Consider the following 13967-nt stretch of genomic DNA (forward strand, 5'->3'; position numbering starts at 1 on the left):
GACTCAGGAATTTAATTAAGTATTAAATTTAATCCATACTTAATAGGCACTAAAGCAAGATGTGCTGGAAATCCATTTCTTACGTTTTTGTTTTTGTTTTTATTTTTTATACAGGGGTAATTAAAACACACAGCAAGACCAGAATTCAATAGAGTGGTTTCTTTTTTAATTTGGAAGTTGCTTACATTATGGCCAGAAGCTACTTGGATTTTATCTATAGCCACATCTCTCAACTGCATGAAGGAAATTTCCTTCCCACTTCCCAAATGAGCATTGTTCAGGGAGGTTGTTTGAGTTCAATTATATGACACGAGATAAAAAAGTAAAAAACAAATACGTCCTTCAAAAGAACAGAGTCTAAAGTTACTGAAACACAATGTAGTATAAAAAAACTATAAAAAACACAAGGTATATAAAAAAAATTAAGAGACAAGGACAAAGTGCCAAAAGTTGGCACATTAAAATGTTGACTATAAGCAAGGATTACACATAGTATAAATTCTTGCTTTTTTATCCCAAGGTGATTGTCTTAGCTATCTCAGAAACATCCTTTTCATTTGATATGCCTGAAAACTGTCTTACAAATAAAATGAAGCTCTCTTAGGTGCCAGAGCATCGAGGCAGGTGAAGAAAGGGCATATGCCTTAGTGCTATCTCCATACAGAACTCAAGGTGGGAATGGCTTGCTTGGGACAAAGGCCATCCCTGCGTTACCCAAATGCTCATTGCAGGGCCCTTCACATACCTGCTTCCGGGAGGGCTGGAGTGATTCTCAGGAGCTTGAGGGTCCGACTGCACCAACCATGTGGGGCCACTAGGGCTGATGATGGGTCGGAGGGTGGGGGGAGTTGAAGCACTGCTTCTGTTTATGATGCCAGTGGCCAAATTCAAGTTTGTCACCTAGAAATAAAGCGAGGGAAATGACCTGACTTTACAGAGTTTTTAAAAAGGATCATTAACAACATATAGGCAAAATCAAGTCAAGACCAACAGATGCTGACCCCTCTGAGCTGAAGCTGTGGCTGTGATAAAGGCACCCAGGAAGGAATGGCTCCTGTGCACAAAGAGCAGAAGTGAGGGTGGTCAGTGTCAATGTAAGTTAACAAGCATTTATGTTGCTCCTACTAAGTGCAGGGCACTGGACTGTGCTGGGTGCTATGGAAAACAAAGACAAGTAACCAAAACAGCAAGAATCTACTGAGTAGACAATGTTCAAAGAAACTAGGTAAATTAGTTTTTCTGCCCTTGTTTCCTCATCTGTATGTTCTAAATGCTCAGTAAATTTCAGTTATAAATAACATTAATTATTATAATGCACAAAGAATCCACTGATTTAGAAAGAAAAAAAATGGTTAAGAGAAAAATAGTCGTGGACTTCAATACACAACGTACAAAGGAGGAATACAATTAGCCAATTAAACATGTAAAACTAGTCATCATTTCTACTGGTAAATGTAAATTATAAGAAAGACATGCAAATTACAAAGAAATGCAAGTTACAAGACACCATTTTTGCATATCACGTTGGTATACAATATTTAAAAAGATAGTATCCAATAATGGCAAAGGGTGAAAATAGGTACTTATACTACTTGTGTGACTATAAATTGGTAGAATCTTCCTAGAAATCAATTGGCAATATCTTATTAAAATATATTACAATATGTGTACACTTGGATACTACAATCTAGCTTCTGGGAACTAAACAACAAAACAATTGCAGATGATTAATGACAGATGACTATCATAATAGCAGTCAATATTTATTAGAACTCATTATGCGCCAAGCTATGTGTAAATGAGTACGTTGCACACATCTCATTTAAATTGCCACAAGTCTGTTGGTAAGTACCATAATAATACTAATTTTATAAGAAGGAAAGTGAGGCCTATGATTGCATTGAGGCCTAGAAATAAATGGCAGAACGAGAATTCGAACCATAGTTTTTCAACTGTCAAAGCCCATGTTCTTACTCACTACACTATACTGTGAATACTGAAAATCAGGCATTGTTTTCAATACTGAAAAAGGAGATCTAAATGGCTAACAATATTGTTAAATAAATTTTGCCCTAAGTAAGACATTATTACATATGCATTAATGTTTTTTGAAAAACAGGCCGGGTGCGGTGGCTCACGCCTGTAACTCCAACACTTTGGGAGGCTAAGGTGGGTGTATCACGAAGTCAGGAGATCGAGAGCAGCCTGGCTAACATGGTGAAACCACGTCTCTACTAAAAATAATAATAATAATAATAATAACAATAATTAGCCCGGTGTAGTGGCGGGCACCTGTAGTCCCAGCTATTCAGGAGGCTGAGGCAAGAGAATTGCTTGAACCTGGGAGGCGGAGGTTGCAGTGAGAAGAGTTCATGCCACTGCACTTGACCCTGGGCGACAGAGCGAAACTCCATCTCAAAAATAATAATAATAATAATAATGATATAGGAACATGCTAATATTTCAAGTAAAAAAAAATCATGGTAGTAAAAATTACAATATGAAACTGTATAGAGTAGATCCAAATTTCTTTAAACACATACACACACAAACACAAGTGAACAGACACTCCTGAAGACTAGAAATAAAAATCCAGACTATAAGTAGCATTTATTTCTGAATTACGACTGATTTTCTTCCTTATCTTTATTCTCCAGATTTTCTAAACTGGGCACGTATTACCTTTTATAATAAAAAATTATTTTAAAGTAGTTATGGCAAATATAGACATATTTAAAACCTGGGCAGTGGTAGTGGAATCAGAAAAGAAAGAATGGGGCCGGGCATGGTGGCTCACACCTATAATCCCAGCACTTTGGGAGGCCAAGGCGGGTGAACCACAAGATTAGATCAAGACCATCCTGGCTAACATGGTGAAACCCCGAATCTACTAAAAATACAAAAAAATTAGCCAGGCGTGGTGGCGCTACTCAGGAGGCTGAGGCAGAAGAGTGGCATGAACCCAGGAGGCGGAGCTTGCAGTGAGCCGAGATCGCGCCACTGCACTCCAGCCTGGGCAACAGAGCGAGACTCTGTCTCAAGGAAAGGAATGGGAAAGGGAAAGGGCAAGGGAAAGGGAAAGGTAAAGGAAAGAATGGTTCTGAGAAGCATTTCAAAGTAAGATGCACCAGGACTGTTGAAGAGAGAAGACACAAATCTGAATGCAGGATTTTGATCATGAGACACTAGAGAACAGTGGTGAAAGTCATCAGACTGGAAATGTAAATTCCAAGGAAAATGTTTTGCTATAAAATGTTCTAAGTACCTAATAATTTTGAAACTACAAATGAATTATGATTTTTTTTCCCTAAAAATTTTGAAAGAAAAAAGGTCATTTTTAGCAAGAGTATAGTGTTTCTTTCCTAGTTATAGAATTCAATAAGTGAAAACAGCTCAGGACTGTGTCTTTACACCAAAGGACTAAAAATACTTTTCTTGGAAAGAAAGTTGTTTTCCATAGGTCAGGAGCAAATCCCAGTGTCTGTGGAGGCTGCACCCTCCAGTGTGGACCAGTCTTTGGAAGAAAGCCTCACTGGCCATACATGACTTACCATTTCTGTCCCCTACTGCTTCTACAAGGGGGAGAAGAAGGGCATATGCTGACTAAAAGGCAGAGAAGAGGCCGGGCTCGGTGGCTCACACCTGTAATCCCAGCACTGTGGGAGAACGAGGCGGGTGGATCACAAGGTCAAGAGATCGAGACCATCCTGGCCAACATGGCAAAACGCCATCTCTACTAAAAACACAAAGATTAGCTGGGCGTGCGCCTGTAGTCCCAGCTACTCGGGAGGCTGAGGCAGGAGAATCACTTGAACCCAGGAGGTGGAGGCTGCACAGAGCCGAGATCGCACCACTGCACTCCAGCCTGGTGACAGAGCGAGACGATTATTTCAAAAAAAAAAAAAAAAAGACAGGGAAGATATAGTAGCAAATTATGGTAGTAACTTTTCTGGCAACTAGTTTCTCTGAAATGCTTTGTCCTTCTTCCCATATCCTAAGGGCAACGTAGGTCAGGCCTTCAGACAAGGAACCAGACTCCCTGTACTCCTGAACTCACTCCTGCCCCACACCGACTCCTCTGCTTTCCTGCCCTGATTTGATCATCATCATCAGATCTTTTATATTAGACATGATCTTGAAACTTGTAGAAAAACTACAGTGAGAAAGGTCTTTATGATAACAGCTTCTCCAATTACTGCTTTAGTTGTGCCAAAAACTTAATAAAGGAGGTTTAATAATTTATAGGGGAATATCAATAAACAATGTGCACACTTTACCATGTTTAGTATAAATGGATATTAAAGTGGAGGTCATAGCCATTGGGCCAGTTGGCTACTCTGGGCTAATAACTAGTGTCTATGCTATTAAATCTAGGCTCGTCAACCTGCGAATTCATGTTATTGGTCACAAACAGGTCTGGAAAACAGACAGGAGATAGTTTAAAACCTATAGCTTTTTTTTTTTTTTTTTTTTTTTTAATTGAAACCATGACTCGAAGAACATGCCCTGCTGGTAATGGTAATCAACATCTTTACATGAAAAACACAAGTATATACATGTAAGAAGCTTATAAGTCCATGTTTGGACCTTTAAAATGTTCTACTGTAATCAGTTTTAATATGCTACATTTTAGATCAGCAACAGTAATAATAACAACAAAACTATATTAATACTAATGACAGCTAAATTCAATAAACAGTTTGGGCCAGGCACGGTGGCTCACACTTGTAATCCCAGCACTTTGGGAGGCCAAGGCATGTGGATTGTTGGAGCCCAGGAGTTCGAGACCAGTCTGGGCAACATGGTGAAACCCCGTCTCCACTAAAAATATAAAAATTAGCTGAGTGTGGTGGTGCACACTTCTAGTCCCGGCTACTAGGGAGGCTGAGGTGGGAAGGATTGCTTGAGCACAGGAGGTGGAGACTGCAGTGAGCTGAGAACACACCACTGCACTCCAACGTGGATAACAGAGCAAGACCCTGTCTCAAATACACACACACACACACACACACACACACACACACACACACACAGAGCTTGTTCCAGGAAATGAGCTAAGCATATTTTATGTATATTAACTTATTTAGTCTTCAAGACAGATAGATGGGGAAACTGAGGTTGAGAGAGCAAATAACTTGCTCAAGACCAAATAATTGTTATGTGTCAGCCCCTGGATTCAATTCCTGGTCAGCCTGATGAAAATTCTCCCAATCTTGTAGGTTTTTTTTTTTGTTTGTTTGTTTGTTTGTTTTTTTTGAGACGGAGTCTCACTCTGTCGCCCAGGCTGGAGTGCAGTGGCGCAATCTCGGCACACTGCAAGCTCCACCTCCTGGGCTCACGCTATTCTCCTGCCTCAGCCTCCCGAGTAGCTGGGACTACAGGCATGCGCCACCACGCCCAACTAATTTTCTGTATTTTCAGTAGAGACGGGGTTTCACCGTGTTAGCCAGGATGGTCTCGATCTCCTGACCTCGTGATCTGCCTGCCCTGGCCTCCCAAAGTGCTGGGATTACAGGCGTGAGCCACCGCGCCCAGCCCCAGTGTTGTAGTTTAAATCACTGTGTTACCTCACTGCCTTGTACCATTGAGCCTTGCGATTTAGAATTCGGTCTCTGGACCAAGAGCACCTGCATTACCAGGAGCATATTACAAATGCAGAACCTCAGCCCAGCCCCAGCCCCAGTCCCAGCCCCAGCCCCAGCATCTCGGCCCAGCCCCAGCCCCAGCCCCAGCCCCAGCTGCACTGAACCAAAATTTGCATTTTCAAGATCCATGAGAAACTTACTTGCATTATAAAGTTTGAGAAGCACTTGTTACCAGGAATGGTAGACAAGGAAAGGAGAGAACAGGCAAAAGGAACCATTCAATGTTTCCTCTCCTCCACAAAGCTCAGGGGCAGGGGATTTTCCAAGAAACAGAAGAAATGCCTTTGATGGGGTGAACAGAAGTTACAAAACAACAAAGGGGAATGAGAAGGGAAAATAGTTTCATTACCAACTTTAAGGTTTTACTATTTCTCAATGTTGTTCAGATGCTCAAACATTAAAATGAGTAATCATTAAATATGCCAAGAATGCAAAAGTGGACAAAACAGCTTAGGACAAACTTCAGAAAATTCCAAGATTACTTGCTATGCTGCCCTGAGAAATAGTGGTAAAAACAAAAAAACAAAAAAAAACAAAAACCAAGAAATTTAAGCCTAAAAACAATCAACTTGTTCCATATGTCTCTGCCCCTGCCTCTCTCTAGCTGGCTGCTGCTAAGTGAATAAGTGCCTGTGGGAAATCTGGTCACAAGATCCTACCTCCACCTAAGCTTTGGGGCCTGCTTGGCAGATGTTTCACCCCTTGCTCTCCTCCTCCTCCTCCTCCCCTTCCTGCTTTTCCTCTTCCTCTGCTCCCACTCTCCGGGAGCAGCTTATCCAGATGTTCCACTCCCATTCCCTGCCTCATGTCCATTGCCACGGTGACCTCAGTGCGTTTTTCCTTTAGTACCAAATCACTGTTTATTTTAGAGCCAACCTTCCGAATAAGGCAGGTGAGCAAATATCTGAATGTGTGGGGTAGGGACACATTGCAGGCATACCATCTAGACAGGTGTTTAAATTATAGCAGGAATAAATACAGGTGATGGATTGAAAAGGGGGTAGGAGAAACCCAGAGAAAGAGGCCAATTTCCGGTGGCTGGCCCGCCCAAGTGTTACTGCTTGTTACTGCTGTTTGTTAAAAGTCGTGCTGCTGCCAGCACTATAATTAAAATATGATGGAGCTTCCCTGTTGATTCTTAGAATATACCCACCATCCACCCAGACACATAACCTTTTGGTATATGAAGAGGGTTTCAAGACAAGCCTTGCTATATCAATGCTGCATGCCCTCAAAATGCGGCAGTCCTGAATGCTTAAAAGAAGTCCAAACCTCAAAGATATAAGTGCCGTATTGCCTATCACAGGCAAAGCCTTGAGGAAAGTGCTAACGCATGTGCAGATAAAAACGTGGCCCTTCCCTACCCTTAAGCCATGTTGGAATTTACAATTACTAGGTCAGACAAGATTGTTAGACAAAAAGCAGTATTTAAGACCTCCAGAATGTAGTAAGTGCCATAAAAGAACAGCTAAAGAAATTAAAAAATGGCATCTGAGCTGGGCCTAAAATAATAGGTAGGAGGAAAGAAAAATCCTAAGTAAAAATGCAGAGACAGACAAGCAGGGAGAACATCTGAGGGAAAGTAGTCTAATTCAGCAAAGGCTTCGAGTGATAGAAGATAGGGACAGACAGATAAACAGCTTGGGGAGGCCCTTGAATGTCAGACTAATGATTCTGTCCTTGATCTAGTAGACAACAGTAAGCTTGCTCACAGGTTCTGACAGAGTCATGCTATATGAGAACCTTGGTTGAAGACTCTTCTACTCCCAAACACACACACACACACACACACACACACACTCTCTCTCTCTCTCTCTCTCTCTCTCTCTCTCACTCTCTCTTTCTCTCTCTCCCCACTTCCTCTCACCTCCCCCACCCCCACCGCCTCCAGTTAGCAGCTAGTTTCACCAGTTGAGTAGAAAAGTGGTTAATGTCTCTGCAAGGCTATCAAGGAAATTAGGAGTTCCAAATTACCTCTTTTTGCCTGGGCCACAAGGAAGGGAGGGACTGCTTTAGAATTCAGGGAAATAAAATGATCAGCGACTAGAGTGAAAGATGTGTTACTCTTGCTGTGCCCTGAATAATTTTAGAGATGATTTTTGCTTGATCTTAAATGGATAAAATAACAGCTTTCACATACAGATGTTGTGCCTTGTGCACACAATGTGTATATTTATTTCCTCATGGCACTGAAACTGCAAAGGCCTAAGAAACCATTTGCAATGGAATCAAACTAATCTTAGGTTCACTAAGGATGTCTGCAAATTTCATGCATCTTATTTATCGAAATGGAGAAGAAAATTAAGCACTAAAGATTTAGGGTCAGGCGCAGTGGCTCATGTGTGTAATCCCAGTGCTTTGAGGGGCTGAGGTGGGAGGATCACTTGAGGCCAAAAATTCAAGACCAATCTGGGCAACATAAGAGACCCCATCTCTACAAAATATAATTTAAAAAATTAGGCATGGTGGTGCATGCCTGTAGTCCTAGCTACTTGGGAGGCTGAGGCAGGAGGATCACTTGTGCCTGGGAATTCAAGTCTGCAGTGAGCCATAATCACACCACTGTAATCCAGCCTGGGTGGCACTCTAGCCTGGGTGACAGAGCAAGATCCTGTCTCAAAAAGAAAAACAAAGAGAGATAGAGAGAGAGAGAGAGAAGATGATTCAGTTAATAAGAGTTTAACATGGGAGTAACTGGCAGCATAGCATTCCCCATGCAGTTTATAGTCTTGCCATAGTTCAATTTCCTCATTATAGCAGGTCCAGAAATATTTTAGATAATTCTTGTCTGAGGAGGTCTAGGAATGGTGCTTCCTAAGATTATTTTACTAATTCAAACTAATATTTATCAGGCACCTACTCTGGGCTTGGCATTCTTTTGAGCATTGAGGATAAAACAATGACAAAAAACAGTCAAGTAGCACAGTCATTATGGAAAACAGTATAGAGATTCCTCAAAGAGCTAAAAATACAACAACCATATGATCTAGCAATCCCACTGCCGGGTATCAACCTAAGCGTCCATCAACAGATGAATGGATTTTTAAAAAGTGACATATATATACATAGAGGAATATAACTCGGCCATAAAAAGAATGAAATTCTGTCATTTGCAGAACATGGGTGGAACTGGAGGTCATTATGTTAAATGTAATAAGTGAGGAACAGAAACACAAAAATTGCATGTTCTCACTCATATGTGGGAACTAAGAGTGGATTTCATAGAGATAGAGAGTAGAGTGATGGTTATCAGAGCTGAGAAGGGAAAAAGGAAGGGGAGGGAAAAGAGATATAGATTAATGAATACACAAATACAGTTAGATAAAATGAATAAGTTCTAGTATTTGAAAGTACAGTGGGAAAATTGCAGTTAACAATTTATTGTATATCTCAAAATAGTCACAAGGGAAGACTTGTTAATGTTCCCAACACAAAGAAAAGATAAATCTTTGAAGCAATGGACATCCCAATTACCCTGACTTGATCATTACACATTGTATACATGTATCTAAATATCACATGTACCCCCCAAAATGTGCAACACTGTGATATATAAATAACCCCCAAATCCTTGCCTTCATGGAGATTATAGCCTAATGTGGGGCTATCACGGAAATACATAGAGAATGTATAAAACAAAGATACTCACGGATTTGGAGTTTGGGCCAAATTGTTGATATTAATGGTTATATACTACCTAAACATTTTCAGGAGATCTTAACTTAGAGACCATAAGTTCATGGGGCATCAAGACAGAGCCTGATTGAGGGTGAGGGTGTTTGAACCCTTAGAAATTAATGCAAATTTATAAGTTTGAATGTACAGTTTTTTCAGGAGGAGGAACAAAGCTTTAATTCAATTCTCCAAAGGATTTCTGAATCCACAAAGGTTAAGAATCACTTCTACTGATAAAAGGATAAATTTGTCTAAATGTGCATTCATATTATCCTCAAAACTACCTCACTGTCATTTGAAAATAATGTTCTCTGTGGTGTTCATATATAAAGAATATATATATATTCTTTAATATATATAAAATATATATAATATTCTTTATATATGTCCTGATATATATAGATATATCAAAATCTGACTGGATCAGCTGGGCATGGTGGCACACACCTATAATCCAGCACTTTGGGAGGCCAAGGCAGGAGGATCACTTGAGCCCATGAGTTCGAGACCAGCCTGGGCAACGTAGTGAGACCTCATCTCTATATAAAAATTTTAAAAAATAAGAAAAAAAGAATATGACTGGATCAGCTGAACATGCCATAGCTTTGATTCCTGCAGCCATGGGGCTCTGAATGATCTGGAACAGGAAAATGCTGTGGCTAGTCGCTCCTGACTTGTTTTCATCTGCTTTGCTAGAGTAAAAGGTAATCCTGGAATAGGAAATATCAGTGGACCAAGATCTGTTTCACTCAAGGTAAAAGAAGAGGAAAACCAAAAGGGCCAGATCTGCACCAATTACAAGATTTTCACCAATGGAGAAATATTAGAGAATATATTCAATCAGAAAAATGAAAAGAACTATTCTTAAACAGTTACATTTTGAACAGTCCTCCAAAAGCACTTCACGAGCATTTATTAAATCACTAGCAACAATTCAATTCCTTCTTCAACTCCTGGATGCTGATAAAATAAACCTCAAGAAATTCACACTCCAATCACCAGGAGAGAAGGGTTAAATGTTGATCATAGTTTAAAGGGGGTCAGGAAAAGCAGGAAATCTCTGCAGTTCCAATACCTCAGCACTAAATTCTCTTGGCATATCTTCTCTTTCTGTTGAGCGCCATCATTTCCATAATATATGTATACATATAGACATTTAGTGTTCCAAAATCCAGACAGAGTTCCAGATCAAGATTTGCCAGAGACATTCCTGGGAAACCTGACAAAATGGCCAAATCTCTTCGTAGTGTTTCCAATTTATACATGTAGATTTTGTGTGTTGACAGGGGAGTTGCTGCTGCCATCATAAGTAGATCTATTCTTATTGCATCTCTAGTGATTAACAAGGCTGAGTTTTGCCTGCTCGAAGAATCAGTTGACTATACCATAAAATAATCTGATGAGGAGTTTGCCCAACAAATAACTGATAATTCTCAACAGAGCCACATGTTTTGCAAGCTGCTTCAAGAACTGGAGAAGCATTTCAAATTAAGAAAACAGAAAGTTTAACTCCTCGTTTCTCTGAGCAGGAACAAATATAGGCTTGGCTACAACTCTGTAGCAACATCATGGAACAACATGCTCACAGGCTGAAGTTCAGTCACTCTCACCTAATGAGAGGTTTGAGTCCTTATTCACAACGAAAGAAGCAGGAAAACACTGAGGTAACGAATATAGAGTCAGATAGAGCTGAGTTTGAGTCTTAGCACAGTAACCTGCCATCTGTGTGGCATTAGCAGAGTCACTTATCCTACCAGCTTCTATTTCTTCATCTTAATTGGTAAAAAGTAAGTACCTATACCTCATTAGGGTTAAAGAGATAATGCATATAAAGTCCTAGGCACAGTGCCTAGTACAAAGTAAGCATCTGATTAATGTCAACTGCTTAATTATGAAGGGCAGGTATGGTCGCATCAATGAAAAAATTTTGACGCAGGGTCTTACTTTGTAGCCGAAGCTGGAGTGCAGTGGTGCAGTTATGGCGCACTGCAGCTTTGACCTCTTGGGCTCAATCGATCCTCCCACTTCAGCCTCCAGAGTAGCTGGGACTACAGGCACATGCCACCGCACCCGGCTACTTTTTGTCTTTTTTTTTTTTTTTGTGGAGTTGGGGTTTTGCCATGCTCCCCAGGCTGGCCTAGAACTCCCGAGCTCAAGTGATCCACCCACCTTGGTCTCCCAAAGTGCTGGGATTATAGGAGTGAGCCACTGCACACAGCCATCAATTGTTTTTAAAGAAAATATAAAAACCTACAAAATGTAAAAAAGAAATTCTTTTCAATTTAGCAAGCATGTGATGACTGCCAAGTGCAAGGCCTTGCGCTAGGTGATGCGTTAGAAAGAACTGCATCATGTAGTTTAGTGCAAAACAGGAAAGAAAAGATGCAAAATAATTATAATAGATCTGTTATAAAAAGTAATGAAGGACTTAAAGAGCACAGAGAATAGAAAGATGACTTCTGGCTAAGGCAGCAGAGGGTTCTTCATTTACATATTTATTCAAAAAATACATATTGAGTGCATACTACTAATATCTTGCAAGCTGGGGAAAAACTGGTGAAAAAATGGACATGATCCAGTTCTCAATGAATTACCTTGTGTTCCGGTCGAATCAGCACATTTTTGGAGTACTACCAATGAGTCAGGTGTTGAGGCAACAAAGGACACTGCCCTCAAGGAGTTCACTGTCTGTTAAAAGAGACAGCTATCTTGACATATCTACTGTGATGAGTGAAATAGTGTGCATATGAGTGAAGTGGCATCTACACTGAGTCTGGACAGATGCCCAGATTAGACATGGCGACTGGGGAACATTTTCCATGAGGAGATAGCATAAGGAATGGAGACTAACAGAAATTCTAGTTGAGCTGCACTAAAACATGTGTGATAGGAGGGAGACAGGCTGGAAAAGTAGCCTGGAGCCAGATTCTAAATAAAGGCTTTGAATCACATTTAATAGCCTGGGCTTCCCATTATAGACAACTGGAAGGCCCTTGAGATTCTTAAGCAGAAGAGTATCATGATGAGACTTGTGATTTATGAAAGAATCCATTATGGCCGGGCACAGTGGCTCACACCTGAATTCCCAGCACTTTGAAAGGCCAAAGTCGATGGATCACTTGAGGTCAGGAGTTTGAAACCACTCTGGCCAAGATGGTGAAACCCCATCTCTACTAAAAATACAAAAATTAGCCCAGCATGGTGGCAGGCATCTGTAATCCCAGCTGAGGCAGAAGAATCACTTGAACCTGGGAGGCAGAGATTGTAGTGAGCTGACATCGTGCACCACAGCATTCCAGCCTGGGCAACAGAGTGAGACTCCATCTCAAAAAAAAAAAAAAAAAAAAAAAAAAAAGAATCTTTCAGAGCAAAGCAAAGACTAGGGTGATAGCCGGGCGAGGTGGCGGGCGCCTGTAGTCCCAGCTACTCGGGAGGCTGAGGCAGGAGAATGGCGTAAACCCGGGAGGCGGAGCTTGCAGTGAGCCGAGATAGCGCCACTGCACTCCAGCCTGGGCGACAGAGCGAGACTCCGTCTCAAAAAAAAAAAAAAAAAAAAAAAAAGCAAAGACTAGGGTGAACAGGAAGAAACTGGCCAAGAAACCACTGAAAAGGTAATTGCAGCTGTCCATCCGAGAGATAATAAAGGTCTTAAGCAGGACAGTAAATGGAAAAGTGAAAAACAGGATAGGTATCAGAGACACTGTAGAATCTTGACAACTGCCTGGACATAGAATGAGGAAGTGAAGAGAGGCACTGATAAACCAATGGCTCCATTCCTAAATTCCCTGGGATTCTAGAATTCCAAGAATTGCAATGTCACTAATATAGAGCAGAACAAAAAGAGGCAAATAAGTTTTAAATATGTTTAAGACTTTTCTGAGTATTTTCAAAATATGCTCAAAATACATCAAGTATTTTGAATGTTGTGCAATATAGTTAGGTGGAAATGTCTCACAGGTGGAAATTTGGACCTGACTCTCAGCAAGGAGGCTCAAACTAAAGATATATATTTGGGAGAAATCCACAGAGAAGTACCAGGATGAAATCATAGGAAAAGGAACTTTACTCCAGGGGAAACTATGGAAAAAAAAGTTCTGAGGATTGCAGTCTAGAATTCAGAGATATGCTGGAGGATCCCAAAAGACCAGGGAGAAGCAGATGCCCAGGGGCCACTCCACCTTCTTCAACCAGAGCTACTCTGCTATGATCAACTTTATACACCTAAGGTCTATATGCCAGTGGTTCTGAAAAACCTGTTGAAAATGGAATCTAATTTTCAGGGAGAGCAGGAGGAAGGAATGATCTCTCAGAGGAATTACTGAAGGGTTAGAAAAGCTAAGGGAAATTTTCACCTAAGAAGCAGTTAATAATAGCCACATGCTAAAGGAAGAACAGTAAAAACAGTGACTGAAGTTGGCAATTCTGAGGTCATGAGTGGCCTTTGAGACAGAGATGGACAAATGTAAGAGATGAAGTCAGACTGCAAGAGCAAGTGTGTGGGGGTGGAGGGGCAGGAGGCAAACTAGAGCCAACAAGGGGGTGTTATTTTAAAAGAAGTTTGGCAGTACAAGGAAGATGAGTTTGAAGGGGTGGCAGAGTAAAACAAAGGCTATTTTAAAACAAGAGATCATGCAGTAGGCCAGGAAC

General features: G+C 40.8%; 3 protein-coding genes across 16 annotated transcripts in view; 1 reads left to right on the forward strand and 2 right to left on the reverse strand.

Moving 5' to 3' along the window:
* IFT43 (intraflagellar transport 43) overlaps positions 1-13967 on the reverse strand; it is a 315828-nt gene that overhangs the window by 265959 nt on the left and 35902 nt on the right. The gene's annotated exons all lie outside the window — the stretch shown is intronic.
* The window catches only part of TTLL5 (tubulin tyrosine ligase like 5), a 291140-nt gene that overhangs the window by 136110 nt on the left and 141063 nt on the right, over positions 1-13967 (reverse strand). For all 14 annotated transcript variants that reach the window (XR_007727547.1, XR_007727546.1, XM_050798671.1 and 11 more), the window contains one exon: positions 746-900. Coding sequence is in view for 12 of the 14 variants with exons in the window: in XM_050798671.1 (XP_050654628.1) it covers positions 746-900 (155 nt within the window). In the remaining 2 variants the exon portion in view is untranslated. The remainder of the gene's footprint in view (positions 1-745; positions 901-13967) is intronic.
* The window catches only part of ACYP1 (acylphosphatase 1), an 820450-nt gene that overhangs the window by 42649 nt on the left and 763834 nt on the right, over positions 1-13967 (forward strand). The window lies entirely within an intron of this gene.

Source organism: Macaca thibetana, chromosome 7, assembly GCF_024542745.1.
Source record: "Macaca thibetana thibetana isolate TM-01 chromosome 7, ASM2454274v1, whole genome shotgun sequence".
NCBI classification, from domain to species: domain Eukaryota; kingdom Metazoa; phylum Chordata; class Mammalia; order Primates; family Cercopithecidae; genus Macaca; species Macaca thibetana.